At 43.6% G+C, this 24718-nt stretch overlaps 12 protein-coding genes across 12 annotated transcripts; 9 read left to right on the plus strand and 3 right to left on the minus strand.

The window, feature by feature from the left end:
- Nucleotides 1-67: 67 nt before the first annotated feature.
- On the minus strand, nucleotides 68-2167 carry EAE98_004838 (uncharacterized protein; the record flags this gene model as incomplete). The annotated part of the gene is made up of 6 exons (XM_038952459.1): nucleotides 68-844; nucleotides 897-1151; nucleotides 1202-1615; nucleotides 1671-1708; nucleotides 1761-1833; nucleotides 1886-2167. The coding sequence occupies 6 exons, from the start codon at nucleotides 2165-2167 to the stop codon at nucleotides 68-70; spliced, it is 1839 nt and encodes a 612-aa protein (XP_038811109.1).
- Nucleotides 2168-2603: 436 nt separating this feature from the next.
- On the plus strand, nucleotides 2604-4052 carry EAE98_004839 (uncharacterized protein; the record flags this gene model as incomplete). The annotated part of the gene is made up of 4 exons (XM_038952460.1): nucleotides 2604-2647; nucleotides 2714-2756; nucleotides 2809-3906; nucleotides 3960-4052. 4 exons carry the CDS (start codon nucleotides 2604-2606, stop codon nucleotides 4050-4052), a joined length of 1278 nt encoding a protein of 425 aa, XP_038811110.1.
- A 503-nt stretch (nucleotides 4053-4555) lies between these two features.
- Nucleotides 4556-6055, plus strand: EAE98_004840 (uncharacterized protein; the record flags this gene model as incomplete). Its single annotated transcript, XM_038952461.1, has 6 exons — nucleotides 4556-4564; nucleotides 4621-4677; nucleotides 4749-4788; nucleotides 4932-5056; nucleotides 5177-5298; nucleotides 5352-6055. 6 exons carry the CDS (start codon nucleotides 4556-4558, stop codon nucleotides 5458-5460), a joined length of 462 nt encoding a protein of 153 aa, XP_038811111.1. The 3' UTR covers nucleotides 5461-6055.
- Nucleotides 6056-7549: 1494 nt separating this feature from the next.
- EAE98_004841 (uncharacterized protein) lies at nucleotides 7550-9410 on the plus strand (the record flags this gene model as incomplete). The annotated part of the gene is made up of 3 exons (XM_038952462.1): nucleotides 7550-7765; nucleotides 7818-8414; nucleotides 8451-9410. The coding sequence occupies 3 exons, from the start codon at nucleotides 7550-7552 to the stop codon at nucleotides 9408-9410; spliced, it is 1773 nt and encodes a 590-aa protein (XP_038811112.1).
- Nucleotides 9411-10040: 630 nt separating this feature from the next.
- On the plus strand, nucleotides 10041-11260 carry EAE98_004842 (uncharacterized protein; the record flags this gene model as incomplete). The annotated part of the gene is made up of 5 exons (XM_038952463.1): nucleotides 10041-10146; nucleotides 10196-10322; nucleotides 10473-10559; nucleotides 10646-10999; nucleotides 11059-11260. The coding sequence occupies 5 exons, from the start codon at nucleotides 10041-10043 to the stop codon at nucleotides 11258-11260; spliced, it is 876 nt and encodes a 291-aa protein (XP_038811113.1).
- Nucleotides 11261-13364: 2104 nt separating this feature from the next.
- EAE98_004843 (uncharacterized protein) lies at nucleotides 13365-14108 on the plus strand (the record flags this gene model as incomplete). Its single annotated transcript, XM_038952464.1, has 1 exon — nucleotides 13365-14108. One exon carries the CDS (start codon nucleotides 13365-13367, stop codon nucleotides 14106-14108), a length of 744 nt encoding a protein of 247 aa, XP_038811114.1.
- Nucleotides 14109-15226: 1118 nt separating this feature from the next.
- On the plus strand, nucleotides 15227-15947 carry EAE98_004844 (uncharacterized protein; the record flags this gene model as incomplete). The annotated part of the gene is made up of 2 exons (XM_038952465.1): nucleotides 15227-15377; nucleotides 15430-15947. 2 exons carry the CDS (start codon nucleotides 15227-15229, stop codon nucleotides 15945-15947), a joined length of 669 nt encoding a protein of 222 aa, XP_038811115.1.
- Nucleotides 15948-16008: 61 nt separating this feature from the next.
- Nucleotides 16009-16467, plus strand: EAE98_004845 (uncharacterized protein; the record flags this gene model as incomplete). Its single annotated transcript, XM_038952466.1, has 1 exon — nucleotides 16009-16467. One exon carries the CDS (start codon nucleotides 16009-16011, stop codon nucleotides 16465-16467), a length of 459 nt encoding a protein of 152 aa, XP_038811116.1.
- Nucleotides 16468-16752: 285 nt separating this feature from the next.
- On the minus strand, nucleotides 16753-17552 carry EAE98_004846 (uncharacterized protein; the record flags this gene model as incomplete). The annotated part of the gene is made up of 2 exons (XM_038952467.1): nucleotides 16753-17274; nucleotides 17370-17552. 2 exons carry the CDS (start codon nucleotides 17550-17552, stop codon nucleotides 16753-16755), a joined length of 705 nt encoding a protein of 234 aa, XP_038811117.1.
- A 400-nt stretch (nucleotides 17553-17952) lies between these two features.
- Nucleotides 17953-19629, plus strand: EAE98_004847 (uncharacterized protein; the record flags this gene model as incomplete). The annotated part of the gene is made up of 1 exon (XM_038952468.1): nucleotides 17953-19629. The coding sequence occupies one exon, from the start codon at nucleotides 17953-17955 to the stop codon at nucleotides 19627-19629; it is 1677 nt and encodes a 558-aa protein (XP_038811118.1).
- Nucleotides 19630-20908: 1279 nt separating this feature from the next.
- EAE98_004848 (uncharacterized protein) lies at nucleotides 20909-22557 on the plus strand (the record flags this gene model as incomplete). Its single annotated transcript, XM_038952469.1, has 2 exons — nucleotides 20909-21567; nucleotides 21621-22557. The coding sequence occupies 2 exons, from the start codon at nucleotides 20909-20911 to the stop codon at nucleotides 22555-22557; spliced, it is 1596 nt and encodes a 531-aa protein (XP_038811119.1).
- Nucleotides 22558-22824: 267 nt separating this feature from the next.
- EAE98_004849 (uncharacterized protein) lies at nucleotides 22825-24449 on the minus strand (the record flags this gene model as incomplete). The annotated part of the gene is made up of 3 exons (XM_038952470.1): nucleotides 22825-23764; nucleotides 23811-23826; nucleotides 24002-24449. 3 exons carry the CDS (start codon nucleotides 24447-24449, stop codon nucleotides 22825-22827), a joined length of 1404 nt encoding a protein of 467 aa, XP_038811120.1.
- Nucleotides 24450-24718: the final 269 nt, after the last annotated feature.

The following is a 24718-nucleotide window of genomic DNA, read 5'->3' on the forward strand; positions in this document are numbered from 1 at the left end:
AACTTTTTATACCTTTAACCAAACAATTGAGGCCCTTGCCATACTATCTATGTAACAACCTACCATTTTAATTTTCTGCAACGGAGCCCCTTTCAGCTTTCTCAAGTGTCTCCAGACGATCCTCCATAATCTCCTTCGCAACGCCCAACCGTCTAAGGGACTCCTCCCTTCCCAAGATCGCCATAATATCCGCCGTATCCGGTCCACTCTGACCTCCTGCAATTGCCCACCTGAGATACGCATGCACGAGTTTCATCCAACTCTTCTTGATAACTTTTTGAGCATCTTCGGTGTATGGTTTTCCGCTAGCAGTAAATTCAGCAGTGCTCATCATGGCTCCTTGGTCGACGACAAGGTTCGTAAAACCTTTTAATTCAGGGGCGTTCCAATTTTCAAGGGAAATGGAGGATAAAGCGTCGAAGGAATTGGTGAAGTCGGAGGGGACAGAGTAAATTACTCCCTCGGGAGCGGAGTGGAGCTTGTGGGGCGGGGTTCTAGATTCAAGTTCGAGAGTTGTGGGGGCTGCGAAAAAGTATTTATGGTTGGAGTAAAAGGTCTCGGGGAGTGTGTAGTTTTGGATTCCAGCGCTAATTATAGAGAGGATGTAGTTTTCCTTTGCGGCATCGTTGTTCTCACAGTTGTAGAAGATCAAGTCTTCAAATTCTGGAAGAGTTTTCATACGATTGAGGATTGGCTTTGCAGCTAGTTCTAGGAGATCTTGAGAAGGCAGGATAGGTTCATCTGATCGTCGTAATTCCTTATATCTTGCGGCGTGTTTTCTTTGTATGAAGTTAAGCTTTTCAAATGTTACCACAGAGTCACCTCTGGTATATTTCATGCTTGCCTATATTAAATTAGTGGATTGTCATTATGTATTGGAAAGGAGAAATGTATACGTTGTCTATAAGTTCTTGCATACCCATTACATCGTAGGATCGATCGTGTGACCACCCAAGAAGAGCGACAAAGTTAGTTATAGTTTCTGGAAAATACCCTGCATCTCGATAGGTTTTGATATCAATAGCACCATCTCGTTTGCTAAGCTTCTTTCGCTCTTTATTCAAAAGGAGGCCAACATGTGCAAAGGTGGGTGGCTCCCACCCAAACGCCTTATACATAGCAACATGCATATGGGTTGATGGAATCCATTCCTTGAAGCTATGATTAGCTCCAATTCGTCACGAGAATGGAAGTTACGTACCGATCCTCGAACAACATGTGTGATCTTCATGAAATGATCGTCCACAACGTTTGCCAAATGATAGGTTGGAAATCCATCTGATTTTACCATAATTGGATCTTGGAATTCCTTAAATTCCGATTGGGGACTACGAGTCAACGTTGGTCTGATTTTACCATAAACTTCATCCTGGAAGCCTGGCCATTGTTCTGGAACTTTCATTCTAATCACGTGAGACTCTCCCCTCGACGCCTTCTCATCAGATTGATCCTTTGGAATGTGTCTGCAAGTTCCATCATAAGCCTGTGGGAGGCCCTTGCTACTCTGATAAACCCGTAGTTCGTGGAGTCTTTTGGATGAGCAGAAACATCTGTAGCCTAAGTCTGCCTCGACCAGTGTTTGAGCGTGTTCCCAATACATTGCTTTTCGTTCTGACTGTTGATATCAGTATTACATTCTGATATCATGAAACTACAAGACATCAACGTACCTGCCTGTATGGGGCAAATGGTCCACCAACTTTTGGCCCTGAAAATTCTTAGTTAACTCATTCTAAGAATTCAATATCGAGCTATGATACCTTCATCCCATTGGATACCAGCCCATTCTAAATCTCTGTATAGACGCTCTTCGGCTCCAGGGACGGTTCTATCCTTCTTAATTTAGTGTGATCCTATTGGCAAAGGCTTTCTATAATTGACTTACCGTATCCGTGTCTTCAATCCGCAAAAGAAATTGGCCACCAGTAGCCTTTGCAAGCAGAAAATTAAAGAGTGCTGTTCTCATAGAACCCAAATGCAGATTCCCAGTAGGGGATGGGGCAAACCGAGTTCTGACAGGGCCGCCAGCACGAAGTTTGGTCGAGGCTACCGACAGAGGAAACTGATTTGTTTGGGTGGAGGCATATCTCTTACATATGGAACAAACATTGTTCTTCCATAATCTCTGGCCAGTATTTCTTGTCACTGGCACAGAAAGAAACCTCATCTCCAAATTTATTTCACTGTGAAAATCGTGATCCTACAAATGAAAAGTAATAAATCTTGAAGAATTCAGTTCAATATTTGACGGCACACCAAAAAGATTTTGTGATTGATTGGAGGACAGGAAAATACCAACAGCCACAAACTCTCTCTCAGCCACATACGCCGAGGCCTCGGTGGCTCGAGCTTCTTCCAGTTGGAAAGGCGCTAAGATAAAAATAATAGAAAAGCCGTCTTCATCATTATCTCTTCAGCCTTACCACTTTCATTTTCGTACAAATCTTATTTGTCGTTTTGCACATAACATTTGTATCTACTTAAGGGTTTGTTTTTCTCGTTTGTTCAAAAGCATAGAAAGACAGCCAATTTTGAAATCACAAAATCCTACGATTCGCTGAACAATCAAAGTTCCCCGCCATCAATTCTTGAGAAATTTCAATATGGCCACCAACGGCGCATCAGGGGAGACGGATCTCTATGGCGAGTTGATCAAATGACGCCATTGACCTCAAAATACTAATATCCATAATACAGCCATCCTAGGTATAAGCAAAGATGCTACAAAGTCCGAGATTAAGAAAGCATACCACAAAGTATGTTATTCCCCGCACTTAGTTTATTGAGATCTCCCATTGACTTTTATAGGCAGCGCTACAGCATCATCCCGACAAGGTAGCGGAGGACCAAAGAGAGGAAGCGGATGAGAAGTTCAAGACAGTGAGCCAGGCCTACGAAATTCTCTTTGATGAGGAGAAGAGGGAAATGTACGACGTTCACGGCATGGCTGCATTTGATGGAAGTCGACCTGGTATGGGAGCAGGCGGAGTTGATTTGGATGATATTTTGGCGCAAATGTTTGGTGGAGGTATGGGTGGCATGGGAGGTATGCCGCCTGGATTTGGGGGACCTGGAGGCCCACGAAAACCACGAAGGGGAGCGGACGAAGAGCAGCCATACAAAATCACCCTCGAAGACCTGTACAAGGGCAAGACAGTGAAGTTTACGAGCAAGAAAAACGTAATTTGCAGCCATTGCAAAGGTAGTGGAGGAAAGGAGAAGGCCAAGCCAGAAACCTGTGGCAGGTGTAAGGGTAGTGGTGTCACACTTGGCCTCAGAAGCGTTGGACCAGGACTTGTTACCCAAGAAAGAGTTACGTGCGACACTTGCTCAGGAGCTGGTACAAACTATAGGGAGAAGGACAAGTGTAAGAAGTGCAAAGGAAAGCGTACCACCAAGGAACAAAAGTCATTGGAATTATATATACCCAGAGGTGCTAGAGACGGAGAGCGAATTGTTTTGGAGGGTGAGGCTGATCAGGTACCTGATCAAACGCCTGGTGACATCGTCTTCATTCTTGATGAAGAAGATCACGAAATCTTCCAGCGAGCTGGCGATGATCTTTCTGCGGAGCTCAACATCACTTTAGCTGAAGCTCTCACAGGATTTTCAAGAGTGGTCTTGAAACATTTAGACGGACGTGGTATCTCGATAAACCATCCTCAAGGAAAGGTATTGGAGCCCGGGCAAATCTTGAAGATAGAGGGCGAAGGTATGCCTTTGAAGAGAAGCGACTCCAAGGGTGATTTGTACCTGATTGTAAAAATCGAATTTCCTCAGAATGGTTGGACAGAGGATGCTGCCACATTCTCCACTCTGCAATCAGTCTTGCCTAAACCTGAGCCGCCAATCACGGCTGAGGAGATTGATGAGGTGGAATACGATTCAGATGCCGACATTGAAGATGTAAGTATCATTGATTTACTCTCATTTCCTTTACATGCTAATTTGCAAACTAGTTCGGTGCAAATTCTGGAGACCCTCGTGCTGGTGGCGAGTGGGAAGATGATGATGAAGATGATGAAGGAGGTGCTCAATGTGCTACCCAGTAAACCTTTGGACATAGACTAGTATTATGCGCGTCATGAAATTCGAGTTACCGACTGGTAGCACATTCTGGGGTGGACCACTTGGGAAATAGAGCGGTAAATGGGACTGCGATAGAAGAAGTCGTGGAAGGTATGGCGTCCCAGGATTTGTTCCAGCAAACATTGTAATGAATTCCCAATAATGAAGTGCCATATTTCCGCATTATTACTTAGATGTTGCATTTTCTAGAATCGAAATGGTTTACTGCTTCGAAGAACTGCGATCTGTTTCCATTTTGCAGCATGCATCCATTCCGTTATTTATCGATGTAATGCAGGATTGTTGATAACTAGATCCGATTGAGTATCCCATCTTGGGTTTTTATACATGCCAAATTTCGAATAATCTAGATTTTGAATGACCACATCCTAAACTACAATTAATAAATACAATTTACATCGTTAGGAGCTCTATGCGTAAATTGTTGTCATAAACACGTGATCAGCATGGAAGCCCTAAAACTTTAATGCCTCAGGTAAGCAGATTCGCTTAAGTTTCTGTGGGCTTTAAACTATGAGACTACCAAAAAAGATTTCGCTGGAGATTGTATCAACCAACGACAAACAATCGACAACCCGACGACAAGGTGTGTATTGTTATTACCATGTCTCCTGGCGAGATGCAATTACCTCAAATCCGTTATGCTGACGATTCTCTAGATGGTTTCCGCTAAGAAGCACGTTCCTATCGTCAAGAAGCGTACGTTTAATCCCCTCATCGATCCTCGACATTCGACTTGCATAGCCTGGAAACGATGAAGAGTTATGGCCGGCACTGAGTTTTGCGAATGACAAGGGCTGGACAAGATTTCGAATAATGGTTGATTGACATTTTTGTTACAGGCACCAAGCGTTTCCACAGACATCAGAGCGATACCTACAAATGTGTCGACGCAAGCTGGAGAAAGCCTAAGGGTATTGATAACCGTGTCCGAAGACGTTTCAAGGGACAAATGGTTATGCCATCGGTACGTGGGAACTGAAATTGGCTGTGGTTGAAATGATACTCGCGAACAATATGGCTTGGGACTCGAGAGCATTCAATGCACAGCAGGGGTTTCAATTGAGCAGGGCTGATGAGGATATAGATTGGTTTCGGTTCCAACAAGAAGACCCGCCACATGATGCCATCCGGCCACAAGGCTTTCCTCGTCAACAACACATCCGACGTCGAGCTTCTCCTTATGCACAACAAGACCTTCGCCGCAGAGTAGGTTCAAACGATTCCAGGACGAAATCAAAACTGGCACTAACAATTATTAGGATCTCCCACGCCGTTTCATCGAGAAAGAGAGTTGAGATTGTTGCACGCGCTAAGGCACTTGGTGTTAAGGTTACCAACGCCAAGGCCAGAGTTACTACTGAGGTTTAAGCGGATGGTTTTGTTTGGGCATTTTGCATTGGGATGGGAATGCTTGTTAGCACAAGCAAAGGGCTTTGCAGAATTATAGCAAAAGCTCTTTAAAAAATGAAGATCCTTAAGCAAATCTCTGACCATCACACGAAGCGCTACATGTGATGATTATTCTCCCATCGGACATCCTATCCGCTACCTATGATCTCCACGATGTTCCGATCTCGCTCTCCAATAATCCGAATATGTGAAGGTTCGGAAAAGATTTTCATGGCGTTCGCGGGCGGTCTGTTTACCAAAAGTTGCATTGGGGAGTGGCCACTCCGAATTGTTCAAGGAATTTTAGGGCCAAACCAGTTCACAACGCTTTTGGAAACATTATAGACACGAATTCAAATGGGGCCTCTCCCTTCACGTTCAAAACCCTACACCTCCAGGCAGTCTGAAAACCCTGTTGTGCTCCATGCCATTTTCTCATTTCCTATCTGTCATTCAGTCTCAGTCATCATCTTATGTTCCCAAAAGCATACCAACTTAAGCATGAATCCCGGTGAATTCGCACCTATACATACAAAATCTTCCATTCTTCCACATTTATAATTTGCCTACTCATGTGAATTGTCCGTGATTTATCATCAACCCCGAATAGGACATTGGGTCTATCTCCCGATAGTCATGAATACAACTAATTTTGGGAAAATGCTAGAGGCTTCCTTCCTCGTATGCCAAGTAGGCTTTTTGAAAAATCCAGAACTATATGACTACTTTGTTAGGACAACCATCCAGCAAATCTTTACAGCTCCCTCCTACTATTCTTACTCTTATCTTACTTACTTTCCCACTCATGAACACCACTGAAGATTCCTAATGTAGGTTTCCCATTTGGCTCCTGCCCATCGGTTTGACAACTCAGGGTCAGTAGGTACCTAGGTTAAGATACAAACTCACTTACTAGCCCCCAATTACGAAAACATCGCTCAAAAAAGCCGTGTTCAGTCTTTTCAGATGGACTTAATGACGCCACACTTTTGCTCGTTTAGATCGCTCTTGTCGTCTTACACCGCTGTACCCCGCTTCTACTTTTCATTCTGCGAAAGAAAACAAGTGTTCTCAATGCAGGCATGGATATTTCTTGGGCGAATAGTCATTATTGCAGTATTCCAGTTTCCCACAGGAAGCGATTGATGAGGGAAATCTAGTCAAGGACGACGCTTTGTGATGCTGGAACCGATCAGACCTCAAATCTCAAGTACGATTTGACTGGATAAATGAAGTATCAGATTTGAAGTTTACTCTGACTATGAATCATGATATACACGTTTCCCGTAACTGGGACATATAGCCGATGTAAGGTTGATGTATTGCTTGGTCAAATCCAACTTTTAAAGTATCGATCTTGGCCATACCGTAAATGTTTGCGCCAAATTCTTTGAAATGCTCTTGTTCTATCACCTAGCAGTCGATCAAAATAGGATATCTTTGGCAATCGATAGCCGTCAAGATGGTTTTGCAAGACCCCTGTTGCTTCAAGTCAGTCAAAAGCGCTTACAACAATCCTCATAGGGGACCAGGCAGTATTTGCGTGGTTGGAATAAAGTCGAAAGTGTGTTGTTGTTGGATCATCCCGGTTGTTCTTGCAACAGAGAGTTTTCCCCGGTGTCTGGTGAGCGTTACGCGAGAGTTCTGGCTAAGATCATTCGTGATATCTCATAAGCTGGATGCACTCGTTGGCTTCAAAACTAGGCCAATCACACTAATTACTGCGCCAGCATGTATTGAATTCCTTATTGAAGGTTAGGTAGCCACTGATACTTTGCACATATTGGATACCTATCTTCCGTTTATATGCAATTCACCGACCTATAATATGTGGCTGTCCAACCTTGCTGTGCCATTCTTAACGTACCCGTGGACTGTGCCTCTCTCGATTCACTAAACACATGGTTCAAGTTTCCAGGGTACTCTTTTGGTCTCGTTTAATGAACTCTTCTTTCAATCGCATTTATAAAAGCCTTCAACACGCTGATTCCGAGACTATTGCAAATCTTGCTTCTATCGCCCATCACTTTCACGGACCTTTCGAAAAGGATTTTTTTTACAATTCGATATGGCTGAAAACGCAATCGCCTTTGACTTCATCATCATCGGAGGTGGAACTTCCGGGCTTGTTGTTGCCAACCGTTTGTCAGAGGATCCAACAGTAAATGTGTTGGTTCTTGAGTCTGGTAAAAACTACCTCGGAGATCCTAGAGTTAACATGCCCGCTGGTTGGCCCGCACTTTTGGGAACAGAGGCAGATTGGAATTTTGTAACTACACCACAGGTGAGTTGTTTCCTATTCTAATAGATACCGTTCTGATGAATCCTGAATTTAGGAATCACTTGATGGCAGGATTATGGGAATTCCCCAAGGACGAGCGCTGGGCGGGTCCAGTGCAATCAATTCGTCTGTTTTTATGATGCCATCTCAAGTGGGTATAGACGCATGGGCGTCCTTGGGCAATTCTGGCTGGGACTGGAAAACTTTGGCGCCATACTTTCGCAAATTTCATACTTTGACCACACCATCGGAGGCTGATGTGGAATGCCTTGGACTTCAAAACAATTATTCTGCAAATATACCGTCTTCTGGTCCCATTCAAGCCTCATTCCCACCTGCTCCTGAGAATCAGTTTCCAAAAGTATGGAACGAAACTTTCAAGAACCTTGGCTATGGCTTTAGCGGTGATGTCTCTGACGGTACTGCATTTGGACCATACTCAAATCCTGCTTCCGTTGATCCAAACTCTGGACAACGAAGCTATGCAGCGCGTGCTTACTATGAGCCTGTCGTTCACCGAACCAATTTGGTCGTTCTTACTGAAGCCACCGTCACCAGAATCATTCTAGAAGGAGAATCACTACCATTGATAGCAATGGGGGTTGAGTTCTCTCATGAGGGGAGCATTGAAAGTCTAATAGCTTCAAGAGAGGTCATTCTCGCGGCTGGTACGCTCTAATCTCCTAAGCTTCTGGAACTTTCTGGTGTCGGATCTCCTGAAATTCTCCGTAAGCATGGGATAACTGTGCGTATTGAGAACCCCAACGTGGGAGAGAATCTTCAGGATCACATCATAAGCGGCATCAGCTTCGAAGTCAATGACGGGGTTGAAACTATTGATGATCTTGCCCGAGGAAACCCAGAAGCTTTGGGCAAAGCGATGACTGAATATATGACCTCACAGTCTGGGCCATTCGGTCGTGCTGCTGTCATGTCTACCTCATTCGTACCTGTTAATGACTTCCAAACCAAGGAGGGTCGAGATGAGTTAGAAAATTTGCTGAAAGCATACCCATCATCTGCGAGTGATCGTCCTCACCACGAATTCGTCCGCTCCCTTCTTAGAAGCCGAGAGCAAGGCAATGGCATGATATTTATGTATGCTGCTCAAGGAAACTTTGGGGCTAATTTTCCAAAAGAGCTAGTTGTGGCTGATATGCCAGAGAATTTCGTCACGATAAGCGCTTTGCTATTGAATCCACTCAGCACTGGATACGTGCATATTTCGTCTGGAAGTCATGTTGACGCTCCTGAAATAGACTTCAAATATCTCAGTAACCCTCTCGATCTTGAAGTGCTGGCTCGTCATCTTCGTTTCGTTGATAAGCTTGCAACAACCGAACCACTTGCTTTATTGCTCAAGCCCAACGGAAAACGCAACAGGTTATACACTCCCTGGAATGACTTGGACGAGGTTAAGAAATACGTCAAGAAAACGGGTATGTCAAATTGGCATCCTGTTGGAACCTGCTCCATGCTGCCTGAGAACAAAGGGGGCGTAGTTGACAATAATCTTATCGTGTATGGCACTAGTAATTTGCGTGTAGTAGACGCAAGCATCATGCCCGTTGTACCTAGAAGTAACACCCAAACTGTTGTTTATGCTGTTGCTGAAAGAGCTGCGGATATTATAAAAGGCACGAGCTGATCTGAGCATCTTTGAGGTTATCTCGCCTAGCAGGGATCTCAAGAAATTGTTTTTCTGGCCAGTCTCTGTCGTTACCAAAACTTCCTCCCATATTCAATCATTTTATCACTTCTAGACTTCTTAGTACAATTTTGTACGCGTAGTATTTCAACAACGATTCTTATTAATGTTTTATTCCTTCAACGGATGATGTCATGTCTCTAGATGTGAAAATTCTGTGGGCGCTCTTCCATAATCCTGCCATTTTTGAATGTGCTCATTGTGATCAGTACGTCAATATGTGATCTGCTAAGCCAATCTCCAATGGAGCACTTCCAAAGGCAACTTTCATGTTATTTTAAAAACCTCTAGATGACTTCCAAAAAATCTAATTTGGTAGTGGAAGATTTTCTTTTCACGGTCAACTTCTTCTTGAGTCACAATATTCTCCTTACCATTTACACCAGCTTTCAAGTAACCTCAATGATCTCAAAATCTCCAAAGTTTTGGCCTTAAATTCACTTGATAATCGAAACTATTTCAACGTTTAAATTATTTGGAATTTCCCAAAACCTTTGATTGTTCGGTAGACTTTAGTCCGCACTGAGAGCGACAGTCGTTGCAGCACAAAATGCTACTGTCTCTTCCTTAATGCCACAAGTCACTTTAGACTATTGTATCGTTCAAGATGCTGCTGCAAATCTCTCAGCTGGTATCTATAAATACCAAAACGTTCGATTTGCTGCTGCTCCATTGGGTGATCTTCGATTTTGCTGCTCCTCAATAGCCACCGGTTGAAACCGAAGTTAACGATGGTACCCTTGCCGCATCAGATGTTGCATGCACAACCGCTGAGGATTGCTTGTTCATGGATATTTATGTGCCAGCTAATACTACGGTAAAGAAGCTTCCTGTTTTGCAATGGACTTATGGGTAAGTAATATTCTGTTGTTGCTCTCATGCATCGACACATACTAACGAAGGATGTATTCAGAGCTAGAGCAAACAAATCCCATACTACGCCCGAAGGGATCTATGATCTCAGCAATAATTCATCTTTGTCACCTACAATTACCGAAATAGCATTGCCGGTGTTGCTAACGGACCAACCTTCACTCACGGAGGAGGCGCCACCAATGTTGCCGTTCATGATACAGAACAAGCCTACATGTAGGTTTTTCCATCGAAACTTCTTTCTTTTCGCTTCTTGATTTAAAATTGACAAATTGCTAACCGATGTTGCATTCTAAAAACAGACGAAGCAGAATTCTACGCTGGTCACTACAATTGGACCGGACCATGAGTCATCACACACACGAGCTTCACGAGAAGAATAGCGACGTTATAAGCGGTATTAATAGCACCGCTGATGTTGCCGATAAAATACGCATGTACTCCCCTGGGATTACTGACACTGTCATCAGCGAAATCCTTGCTCTCTATCCCGAAAATGATTACGCCTCTCCCGGACTTCGCTTCTCAGACATTGAGCAAAGCTTCGAATTGACCTCACACAATTTGGCATTGACCAACGGTCTTCACAACCAGACTTGGAATGCAACGGTTACATTAGGTGAAGCTACTCATGGTACTGATCAGGATTATTACTGGTATGGCACGTACGCTCTCTCTGGGGATATTCAAACGAAGACAGTCAATGCCATCACAGCGCGGATTGTGCAAAAGTATCTTTTGTTTTCGCATTGACTGGCAATCCTAATACCCTTTGGCCAAATGACAAAATGGAATGGCCTTTGTATAACACCAGTACCAATGGTGTAGAAATTGTTTTCAATGCAAGTATGTACTTGCAAGCGGATTCTTTAGCCAACGCCAAATCTAGATTTTGGAATAAGGCTCTGTGGTACTAGGATCTTGATTATTTTCTGCAGTATATAGTATGTATAGATGGCGCATCAAAGTCATAAGCTCGGAGGATTTCATCTTCATTAGCTACCAACGGCAGTCTTGATTGACGCGCTTTAGACTTTAGACAATTATATATCATAAAGGTATTGTTAGAACATACCTTTCCTCCATCTTTTAAACTGGTGCCTTGGGTCATTTGAACTCTTTTCTGCTGCCATTTAAGCTTTTGAAGTCTTCAACTTATCACGAAGCGAACAGACAGGTAAGGTAACAACCGAGGTGTAACGAAATGTATGCCCAATTCCGAGAAGAACTTCAACTTCGCAAGAAATTCCTTCGAAGCCATAATTCTATGAAAAGTTTTTAGACTGCAGTGATTATCTTCGCAAGCTAGACAAATACGGAGAATGAAAGTTGTGGTTTTTGCCGTCTCATTGATTTTCATCGGTGAGAAGAACATCCGTACCGAGCAGACAGACAAATGCATGGGGTGTTGAGACTTTTCCGGCCAACTCCCTCGATTTACTGTGAGCAGTGGGGGAAGATTCAGGGGACGAAGTAGAGTATTCGCTTATCTATGAGACGCGGCAAAATGAGGCCAGTTGAAAAATTTGTATCTTCATTCTATTTCAATGGCAGATCAAATTGAGGTATTTTGTTACAGATATGGTTTTTATAGCATTCATCTTGGATATGATCGAACTTCCATTCTAGTCCACTAAAGAATGCCTCAATTCGTACTTACTTCCATCGCTACTTAAGATGTATATAATATCTTGTGTACTACAGAAATGATGCTGAAAACATGATCGTTCAAAATTGACGTCACCATGGCTTGCTTTAGAATTGAAATGTGCAGAAAGAGTTAGTTCTATGGATGCTCTTAGAAATGCTTACTAACCAAACAAATGAAATGGTGCTCTAAAAGGAAGGGGGGTAGGATTGAACAATGACGTCGAGATATCTTCTCATGAAGATTTTTGTTGCACATCTGCATCTCTCATTTACAAGGCCCACCCTGACAAGCGTGTAAAGTAGACAATCGTAGGCACACTTGATTTCACCAGGTTTAATACTAGGCAGATTGTGTGCCCTTGATGACAGATACTTCATGTCTATCCAATACTATTGGAATTGAAGTTCTTGATAGGAATGAGCATGCGGTCTACTATCTGTGCTATCAATACAGCCTGAGCTTTGGTAGGTACCTTCTTCCTGTCAAATAAAGAGGGAGACTTTGTATTTTAATTTAATGGATATGAGGATCAAAAGCTATACCGCACTTTTCTCAGAGGAACAACCTCCTGCAATAGTGCAATCCCCCAAGCATTCAAAACCACCCGAGACTAACATTTCAGATGAAAAAAGTTAATGTATACTAACCAGGAATGTTAAAATATTTGTGGAAACCCTAGAGATGTGTATACTAACCCCACAGTGAGCTTGAAAGAAGAAGCGGGGCCGGAAGATTGAGTTGGTCAATTACATTTTGTGCCTCAAGAAATGCTGAGTAAATGTATGAATCGTATTCTTTCGTTGATGTTTTAGATCTTTAAAAGGAAGATCTCACAATTGCATACGTTCCTTCAATCATCAAAATATCAAGATTTCCAAGCAATACAAATGATAAGATATCCTGAATCATTGTTGAAGATCTCAACGCTACGAAATAAAGTATAGCCTGGCTGCTCGCTAGCTTATTAAAAACTTGCTACCTCTCAACTCTAGTACATTGAATGATAGCTTTGGTATAATGCACTAGATAAAATGTAAACTGTCATCTGTACTTGATAAATCTCCCTCGTTTCTCCTTTCATTCTTCTCTAATTTGCACCGACAGATATATGATTAAGACAATGCTTGCCTTTGATGTCTCGACCATATATCAATACGTTTCTTGCCATATATACCTATACCTGAAGCCATATCGAACATACACACATGTGTAGATTTTTAGCACGAACAAACAGCCTAGCTAAATCATATGTAGACGGTGCAAGCCCTGTGCATTGTGAGATTGTAAAAGTTGGTTCTCATGAGCTTTTTCAATAGCACTGTTACCATCCGACTAAAGCTCCGAACCAACAAACTTTGTTACTCTTCAACATGAAGAAACTCTTTACCAGCTATAAATTCTCCAGTATGTGGAACATCTTCAAAGCAAAGGAGAAGTCCCCCGGAGGAAAAAAGCCTTTAGAAACGATAAATTTCGAAACGACCCCCGTACATGGCATATACAAAACCGACAAAACTGGACGAAAGTTTCTCGTTGCCATCCAACCAATGAGAGACCGAAGAGATAGTGAAGGTATATTTCAAGTCGCTCCTACTAGTACTTCTCCCAATGTTTCCTCTGATCAACCCGCTTCTACAAATAGTGAGGCTAGCGAAAGCCTCCTCGCCGAACAAGTCGCTGCAGGCTACAGCTACCTTCGCGATCAACTTGAGGTACAATACAGTGAGATTTTGAACCGTTGGATGTTTAAGGACGACCTAGAAAAGCGATATATTCAACCCGTCGAATGCGACGGACAAGCGGTCCACTTCTTTCGCCTCGACAACCCCGCCATCTATGTTGTCGTTGTAATTGAAAAGATGGGAAAAAGTGGAGTGCCATCCTTAAGACCCAAGGCGCCTAAAAATCATAAGGGTATCAATGAAGATCTCTGGTGCCGCAACTACCTTAATGGCGCCCTCAGAAAGATGGAAGATGAAGAGGCGGCAAAGGCACGACAGGACATGGTGGAGAAGAGACATGACGCTTGGTGTGAGATGGGGGATCAACCTTATTTGAAGATCCAGAGATATCTGCAAAGTACTATTTCTTTTACTACACCTTTTGCAAATTGATTTGAAAGGTGTATATTGGGAGTTGATATTCAAAGTAGTTTGGGGGTCTCGTGGAAGCAAAGATCTCCTTTTCTTTATGCCAACTGAACTGGGCATAGAATCATTTTATTGCATATTACAGCTGCGCTCGCAGATATGCCTAGTGGAAATCAATTTGAAAACAACAATTTCATCTCTCGCAACTAATACACGACCACGAATCCACCTAATCATCGAACTTTAGATGAACAATCAGAAAGCTTCCAGGCGCCCCTGATTGTTAGCAGCCAAGTCTCATCTTGAATCCAAGAATGAGCTTCATTCTCAAACAGACATCAGACGGAATGGAATCTTCAGATGAACTTTACAAACTGCGCCGAAACACCACAATATTTGAAGGAACAGGATTCATGATGAAATACAATCATTCCGAAACGTCCACTCAATCCAGAACATCTCAATAAACTTCCGACGTCAAAGTTATAGTCGTACCCACAAAAGAATCCATTCAACCAACAAGAATGTGGCATTGATGTTTGGTGCTCAGATTGAGCGGAAGATACTTGCGTAAGCTTCCCGCGTCGATTTTTCTTACGAGGGTTTCGATTTTACCAGATATTTGGAACATTTCAGTCCTCATCCCTTACTGAGAACGATAATTGCGGATGCCATCCATCCTAGATTGTCAGCATTATAACCATCAACAATGGCATGGCTGAAGCATGAAGATGTACCTATTATTAGGGGTTTGCCGGCATCAACAGGGATGAAGAATGCCGTTAACATGGTTACCATGAGGATCTCCATCGCGCCTACAGCATGTATTACTTTACTGGCACAGCCTGCGCCTTGCTGAAATTAATCTCCTGTAATGCTGGATATAAATTTCATTATGCAAGGCCTGTCCGATAAATATTGACCCCTCTTCAATTAAATACAAAGTCGAATACTTCCGTCGCATGGTCGCACAGTTGCAGTCGAAAAACAGAGTTTATATTCACCAGTTTAGAGTTGTACCCAACAACACCTGATACTCATCACGCCAAATCGCGAAGTCACACAGCTACCTCACCAATACATTGTCTTATGATCATAGTACAACACACGACGAGCTCATGTCGGCAACTATAACTTTAACGATGGCGCAGACGTCGGGAACTGAATCTGCATGTCCTAATTGTGGAATGGCTTTACCGCACAGCAGTTCGCAGATTGCAGCTGATGCGCAGAAAGAGATTGAGGAATTGCAAGCTCAAGTAAAGTTACTGACGGAAAAAGCGACCGCCGCTGGTAGGCTTCTCTTTATAAACCTTTGATCTTCTAGTGCTAACGATATTGCCAGTGGATAAATGGGCAGACTACGAAGACGAAATCCAATCACTTAAAAGGGCGAACTACCAGCAAACTACAGAACCTCAGCGCGCAACAACACCAACACAAGGGCACACTGAAGACCGACTTGGAAGCCCGAGTCGTTTCTCATATCTGCCTGTCCAGAATCGACTTTCTTCTCTGCTATCTCGCAAGTCCACGCCGAATCTGCAAGCTCAGCAACCGCCAACACCGCCAACCCCTTCTACAACAGAGTTAGTAGCTGCCTTGACAAGGGAGCAAGGGTTAAGACAGGCTGCGGAGGGCAAATTAAATGAATCCAGTGTCGAACTGGAAGAACTGACGGCACAGCTATTTACACAAGCCAATGAAATGGTTGCTACGGAACGAAAAGCAAGGGCGAAACTCGAAGAGCGAGTTAAAATTTTGGAGCGAAGGGATGGAGAAAAGAGAAAACGACTGGAAAGGCTTGAAGGCGCAGTTCAAAGGATTGAAAGAGTCAGGGGTCTTTTGGCACCGGGACATTGAGAAGAGAGAACACGACGATACGACTAAATGCATTAGGATAAGACAACGCGGAGCACAGATTATGGAAAAGGGGCTACGGAGTTATGTGCGTATGCGGCAGAAAGTCACAGTTTCGAGTCATGCAAAATCATCCCAAGAGAAAGAACGATTTACAAGCCCCGAGACATCTTCGGCAGCAATAATGGCACAGATATCAAGGTCTCAATACCATTCCCAACCAGCGAAGTTCCCTCCTACCGAGCCACGGCCACAAAACAGTCATCCTTCTCGCCCAAGACTTCGCGATGTATACAGACCAGTGCATTTAGCTGAGGCCTCGGAAATGGAAATTTGGCTAATAGATCTATGGAAAGACTTCCTGCTCGAACCTACACCTTACCTGGTTTTATCTGCTACCCTCTACTTGGGCCTCTTTATAATATTGTTGCAGTATTATCCGACCATCTTGAATATTGCCTACTTTCTTATTCAGCTTATACCTTGGGATGACGATTTTGGAGCACCGGGCTATCAATTCTGAGTATACCTTGAAATGCATTTGTTTGGAGCGTGTTAGATATGATACCCTACTTGTATATAATTTTTCCATAGATTTTTTAATACCTGCCAGGTGGAGGTAGATTAGTATCCACCATTAATATTAATTGTCTTCAAAACAAAACATATCACAATTACAGTCACGTATAACAAGTATCAGACGGTAGAAGGCGAAGCGGGTGGTATCTCATTCAACCTGAGGGATTCTCATCGCTATGTAACGCCAGCAAATCTTGAGCAAGCAACTCAATTACCCATTTTAAGCACCCTACTTTCCAATGGTCAAAAATAGTCTATCACCCACATCTCCCAAACCTGGTTTGATCATGCCCTTCTCGTTGACCTCCTCATCCACACCCGCACACCAGATCTCCGTTCCCTCAGGCCACTCTCTAGCTGCATTTTGCAAGCCCGGTAATGCAGCCAACACGCTCAATACAATGATTCGCTTAACACCCCATTCCCTCAATGTACGAATGGCAGCAGCACAAGTTCCTCCTGTAGCAATAACGGGATCGAGCAGAATTGCGAGCTCAGAAGCGGAGGTGTTGGGGGTGTTGGAGGGAGATGATGCGGCGGGTGCGTGGTAGGGAAGATTGTTGTAATATTCGACGGGCTCAAGAGTGGTGGGTTCACGGAAGAGTCCAAGATGATGGATTGGGGTTGGGGAGGGGAGAAGGGTTTGGAGAGCTTCGACCATAGAAAGACCGGAACGGAGAATGGGGATTAGGGAAATGGAGGTGGGTGTTATGGTAGTTGTTGTATAGGTGTATCCGAGGGGTGTTTTGGCCTGGTGTGGTTTGTTAGTTTGGTTGTGGGGGTGGGGATTGAGAAATGATGGGGAGGGAAGATGGAGAAGAGGAATGAATAAATGCATAAACATACAGTTGGACCTTTAGAAACAGTAAGTCCAGCGGCGGTAGCTTCACATCCTATTATCAATGAGATTTCATTAACAAGAGCTTTCGTTTCGCGAGTATTAGCTTCGCTGGATCGTAATTGTGAGAGTTTGGCTTGGAGACACGGATGGGTGGAGATGTGAACGTTAGGTGGGATTGATTCATTCATTTTTGAAGCTTCGCACAATTGTTGTTCAAACTGTGAAGATGTTGCAAGTACTTTTGTGATATTGATCAAATGTATAGAGTCAATGATAGAATTGAAGCTTTATATTTCTTTGTTTATAGAAGAGGGGACGTTGATGACTGCTTGCAAGCTATGTGTTATGTATTCACACCTGCAGCTAGAGGCCGAGCCCAACCGCCCACATTTTATCAGTGGAACCTGGACCTTATCAGTCGAATCGCAAACGGGCGGTCCCCGAGTGGATCTCGCATCAATCTAACTTTAAAAAGACGGCAACTATTCACCATGTTGCTAGGTGACGTCGGAATTTTCCCTTCAATAATGGGATTTAGATGATATCAATAGAAGTGTCACGGCCTTGGCATATAATTGGATAATGACAATGGAGAATGCAGGTACCAAAGATACTGGAAATGAGTCTTGCGACATCAAGGCCAATCCAACCCACTCGAAGTCAATAGACAGACCATCGCAAGATCGACGCGCGCGGGAGGCGCAAGATGCGGGATATGATTCACCAAAGAGTTATTCTCGACTTGATGAAGGCACTGTGCCGGCGCCGAGACAAAACACGGATGGAAACCAATTGAGACAAAGTCAACCTCTGGGGCATACGAATAGTAGAGAGCAAAAAGCACGCCGTCGCGCAAGTCGAGCTTCTAAAACCGATAGCGATTACGACATTCCAGATGATTATGCCCATCTAGATGAACTTGCAACACCATCGCCAGTGGAAAATCCCCACGAAGTTCCGACATATAAACACAAATCTTTAGAGGAGGCCAAAGACGAAGAGCAAAAATACGAACAGGAACGTAGAAGACAAAAGCAGAGTAAACGAGATAGTATTGCTAGAGGAGAAAGACCACCGGCAGAGGAGAAGGAAAATTCCAGTCCCCCAAAGGTCTCAAAATTCGCGACAAAGTTATATACTATATCCTATCTAATTCTATTTTCAATATTTGGAACATTGGCTAGACTAGGTCTCCAAGCCATTACCTTCTACCCCGGAGCTCCCATAATCTTCAGCGAGCTATGGGCAAATGTTGGAGGAAGTTTATTCATGGGGTTTCTAGGTGAAGACAGGATGTTGTTTAGAGAAGAATGGGGAACCGCTACCTACCACCACAAAATTCAGGAATGGAAAGCCAAAGTTAAAGATGAAGAAAATGCAGGCTCACTGGCTGTAGAACAAAACCCCGATTTACAAGCTGCCAAAAAAGCACATGCTGCAACGAAAAAGACCATTCCTTTGTACATAGGTCTTGCAACGGGATTTTGTGGCAGTTTTACATCCTTTTCATCGTTTATTCGAGATACGTTCTTGGCGCTTTCAAATGATTTGCCGAGTCCTCTGAACCATCCTCAGGATTATAGTCCAATTATGGCTAGTACAACGAGCACTGTGAGCCGAAATGGAGGATATTCGTTTATGGCGACGTTAGCTGTTATCATTACGACTGTCTCATTGTGTTTGGCAGCGTTGTTTTTCGGCGCCCATCTTGCTATATTTCTGGAACCGTATACACCGAGTTTATCATTTCATAAGTCTCGCAAGTATCTAGACCCTTTTGCGGTATTCTTAGCGTGGGGTTGTTGGCTGGGTGCTATATTTCTAGCTATTTTCCCACCCGATAGAAACGATGCACCGCCTGAGATATGGAGAGGTCGCGCGGTTTTTGCCCTCATATTCGCACCTGTAGGCTGTCTAGCCCGTTTCTACGCCTCTCTTTACTTGAATGGCAAAATCTCTTCATTTCCACTTGGAACATTTGCAGTCAATATGTTTGGGACGGCAATGATGGGTATGGCATATGATTTACAACATGTACCTTTAGGAGGTGTGGTTGGATGCCAGGTTTTACAGGGAATAGAGGATGGGTTTTGTGGATGCTTGACCACGGTTAGTACATGGGTAGTGGAGTTGAGCTCGCTGAGGAGAAGTCATGGGTATAGATATGGATTGGTGAGCGTAATTGGGGGATTGGCCTTGATGGTGGTAATTATGGGGAGTTTTAGGTGGACGCACGGGTTTGAGGGGTTGATGTGTACGCATTAGAAGTTTGTTGCTGGACTGTATAGAGGTATTAATACGATAATGTTTGTGGTCAATCTATGAGTAAAATTTGTTTCGCTAGTCAGGTAGTTCGTGTATTATTCTATATGCGCTAGGACGTGTATAAAACGTGTTCCGGGGAGAATTCGACGATGTATGAAGTTGTGGTAGAAGGGCTTCATTGCATAGGCAGGTACCCGCCTGAAACTTCCGAAGAATACCGTCAAGAATTAGCTTTCATACTGCCATGCCACTCTTTTTGCCTTGTCTTGCTTCTCTGTTTGAGTACAGGATTCTGTGTGTTTTCACAAACTTTTCTCAACACGCCGGATGGATACTCATGCTAGTGCATTCCAAATATTGATGGGTTTTAACATCATTCCAATTTTCTCTTATTAGAGCATTAATGTCATGAACATTCAAAACATAAGATGTGATACTCGTCACATCTGTCAAATCTTTGTCTTCAATACCTGGTACTAGTACGGACATTTATTAATATAACAATCCAACTGGGTTGAATTGAATGTTTAGTATTCAGATTTCCCCTTCCCCTTTGAGATTTTAACACTCATCCAGATAGCACCATCTTCTGCCACTTTCTGCTTTCTTTAAAACCTCTATATTGCCAACGCATAGACAAGACTATTATTTATGAGCAAATTTCACGGAGAGAGCAGTAGTATAGTGTTCGAACGATTGGAGAAATCAATCAGTTTTGCGAGACACGAGAAAGTTGAGGACTGGACACGACTGGGCATATCAATGGGAGAGACCTTGTGGAGCTCGATGATGTGCGAAAAGTATGGGGAAATTTGAATCATGAATGTTTTACCCGGACGGCTGGCTGAGATGTGGCTGCTGGCGGTATTAATTTGGCTGGCCAAGGATGGTTTGAGTCCTTTTTGAAGTTAGAACGCCCGTTGTTTGTGATGGAAATGCCACGGTTGGTAATATAGATGTTGTTGTCCTACGAGGTTTGCAACATATGGAAGTTGCCGTTTAAGGTGTCCCGTTAGGCGTTTCCTAATTTCTCAATTGGCTTAACCGCATATGTTATTCAATATGTCAAAGGAAATTGGGAGAGTGAGCCAATATAGCTTTTGAGTTTGGATTGCAGATGCCATGAGATCTATATAAGATGACAGATTCTTACACTTTCTTTCTTCGTCGAATGCAGTGGAGGAGAAGGAGAATCAGCTCCCGGCATTGACATTTACATATCCAACTCCTTTCAGATGCTTTCACAACAGCTCATAGATTATCACATCATCACATCATCATGTCAATCATCGACAATTTACTCCCTCGGTCCCTCATGATCGTCACAGTCCTCGGAATATTGACCTACCTCCTCTTGAACTTCCTATACTCCGTCTGTGATCCCCTCGAACCTCCTATGGCCACAACACGAATCCCGTATATCGGTCACATCCTTGGACTTGTACGCCGAAAATTCCACTACTATGTTGATCTGAGCCAGAAAACACGTCTCCCAATCCTTACAATACGTGTTCTGGGCGCCAAAATGTACATTGTGAATACACCCGAGTTAATCCAGGCCGTCCAAAAACTCCCTAAAAAACTCGCGTTTCCGCCCATTTCGGCAAAATTCGCAAACCAACTTTGTGGAGTTAGTAGGAAAGCGAGGGATGTATTGGCGGTCAATGTTAATGGAGATGAAGGCGATTGGGGTTTGAATATGGAGGCGACGCATGTCATGAAGAAGGCGACAGCGCCGGGGCCAGGCTTGGATGGTATGAATAGGGTCATGGTTGGGATTGTTGCGGAGAGCTTGGATGGATTGATTGGCGAGGGAAAGGAGAGTGTGGAGATTGGACTTCATGCGTGGTTGAGAGCTTTAATTACTATGGCGACGACGGAATCGGTTTATGGACCGAGAAATCCTTACAGGGATGTGGAGGTTCAGGATAGCTTTTGGTATTTCTCTCTGGTGACTTGTGTGAAGCTCTGAAGACTAATCATTGCGTTAGGCAGTTGGAGAGTCAGATGGTGAGGTTGCTAATCGGAATACTGCCCTCTATCTTTGCTCGCAAAGGTGTTGCAGCACGCAGAAGAGTCACAAAAGCTTTCGAATCATATTACGCAGGAAGTGATTTCAAGGATGCTTCTGTGCTTGCACAAGCTCGTCTGGAGGTTAATGTCAAGCACGGCGTTCCAGTGAAAGATATCGCTAGATATGAAACTGTTATCGGAGTTGCTATTATTGTCAATACTGCACCTGCGTTGTTCTGGTTAATATTCTTCATTTTTTCGAACCCCAAGCTCCTGGGAGAAATACGCGGTGAGATTGAGGCAATTGTGGAAACAAGCTTGAATGAAGATGGAAGTCTGACACGAAGTCTCGATATCACGAATGTGAAGACAAAATGCCATCTTCTACTATCGACTTTTCAGGAAACTCTGCGTCATCGATCTGCTGGGACTTCTGTCCGGATAGTCATGGAAGATACTATGCTAGACGACAAATGGCTATTGAAGAAGAACTCCATCATTCAAATGCCCGGTCGTGTTATCCATATGGATCCCAAAATCTGGGGACCAGACGTTGCAGACTTCAATCCTCGACGATTTCTCAAAGACAAAGATATCAAACGTCCCAACCCAGCTGCATTTCGTACATTTGGTGGCGGGACCACTTTATGTCCCGGTCGTCACTTTGCTACGAATGAAATACTGGCTGTTGTTTCGATGTTTGTGATGAGGTTTGATATGAGGCCAGTTGAAGGAGAATGGAAATTGCCAAAATCTGATAATACGAATGTGACTACTGTGATAATGGAACCGGATACAGATATCGATGTAATTGTATCTCAAAGGAAAGAGGTTGGGGATGGGAAGTGGACGTTTAAGTTGTCGGACTCTAAGACCACAGCTTCGGTGGTTGTTGAGGATCGTGTTGACTCATAACATGCTGCTGCACTGAGCATTGCTGCTCGTGTGATTTGCAATTTGCCGACCATCGCTTGTTTTGTGACGTCATTACTTTTCATAGGTAGTTAGGTGTGTTATTCTTTTGGGAAATTAGCATCCAAGCAATTCGTGTATACAATGGCATTTATCGTTTCTTAACCTTTTCATTCCCATGTTCGAATCTTTTCGGAATTGTTTACTTCGACATTGCTAGCTTTGATCAAAGCCAACAGAATGCGAAGGACTTTGACCTCAAATTTGTATCTAGTTCCTGAAATCTCCATTTATTGTAACAAATTCATGCGTGATATCACACGTCCAATAAATAGCTTCCTCTCCACTTTCACATCCATCATCCCTCAAATCCACCACCACTTCCACGTCCTCTTTTTCCATAAGCTCTTTAATCCTCAACCCATCAACTTCCATCAGCTTTCCCCGCTTCACAAAATCCAATTCCTCAGCACCGTCAACCGGCACAAAACTTACAGATGTCAATTCGCGGTTGATGATCCCCTTACCAGCAAACTCCGTATCCATTAATGAGTAGCCCAAAGCAGCTAAAACACCTATAGGATTTGGATCTTTGCCATAGACCCCCATTTTGAAAAGGACAGAACGCGCGATAACGGATGCAATGTGTTTGGCTGCTGGGTAAGTCGGCGCGCCTCGTACTCGTATTGTGATGAATTTAGTTGCGCCTTCTCCATCCCTTACTACCAGTTTTGCGAGATCAGCCATGAACTCAATGAGAATCTTTTGGAAAGCGACAAAATCTTCGGACTGAGATGCCGCCAATGTATCAAAGTCGATTGGGGAATGTCTAGGTGCAGCCGCACCATTGGCGAACATAGTGACCATATCATTAGTGCTTGTATCTCCTTCAATAGAGATGCAATTATAACTCTTATCAGCTGCCGTACGCAAGAGTTGTTGAAGAGCAGGAGGCGTAATGGGTGCATCGGTACAAATTATACCAAGTGTGGTAGCCATGTTTGGATGGATCATTCCGGCGCCTTTGGTGATGCCCGCGAGAGAGAATTTGGTGTTTGGTAAAGATGGGAGAGTGAAGGTGCGGGACGAGAGTTTAGGGAAGGTGTCGGTTGTACAGATGCCCCTGGCGGCTTGTAGCCAGTGATTGTGAGTGGTACCCATATTCTGATGGAGTTTTGGGATGCCTTGGATGATGTCATCAATAGGGAGTCTGTATAGAATTAGTGAGTGAAGGATAACCATGTGAGAAAGCTTACCGCTGGCCACCCATCCCTAGGTCCGAGTAATTCAGTCAGTTCATTGTTCTCATGCATAGGAAGGAATTGAAGGACCCAAGCATTCTATAATATTCACCATCCAGGGCAATGAATGTGAGCAATCCTCTAGAACATCAACTTGCCTGTATGCATGACCATTACCGGGTCTTTCCCCTTCCCGTTTCCCTCACCCAGAACCATTCCCGCCTCCTCGCTCATCTTTCTCGAGTCCTCTAGTCCTTTCTCACCCGTAAGCAAATTTGCACACCACGAATTCGCGACTACACCCCTCATTCCCCTTCCTCGACTTTTCTTTATTAACTCTCTAGTAACAAGTACACTGGGAGCTGGGAATTCATTCTTTGTAAGAACAGCAGCTCCACATGTCTCCCATTGCTTCTCGCTCGTCACTAAAATCAAGTCTGGCTGGGATAAGCCAGATGGTTTGATCCCGACATTTGTACTACCGACAAGAAAGCCTTTGGGGTAGGTACCAGATGTTGGAACGAAACGCTTTTTGGAAGCAGGAATGGGGGAATTGCCAAATGAGTCAAATTTGGTGAATGAGCGGTATTGGATATTGACCTGCAGAGGCTTCTTGCGGAAACACGTGGTGATAATGTGAGAAACTCGATACATGATTGTAGCAGTAATTGAAATAAAAACAAAATATAGTTGTGAGTCCAAGGACAAAAGGTACCTAGGTAAGGTGATATACAGTTTGATGATCTCTATGACTCCCATCCCAAGTACTGGTAGCCGAGATCCACTAAGATCGTGTGATAAGCCACATCCTATATCTCAAAATAATTCCTGGGACTGGAATACATACTACTTTTATAGATCGAATTTTTTTCCATGAATACCTACCTACCTTGAATCAGACGAATGTATCTCACTGCTGTGAA

The sequence above is a fragment of the Botrytis deweyae genome, assembly GCF_014898535.1.
Source record: "Botrytis deweyae strain B1 chromosome Unknown BDEW_009, whole genome shotgun sequence".
Lineage (NCBI taxonomy): Eukaryota > Fungi > Ascomycota > Leotiomycetes > Helotiales > Sclerotiniaceae > Botrytis > Botrytis deweyae.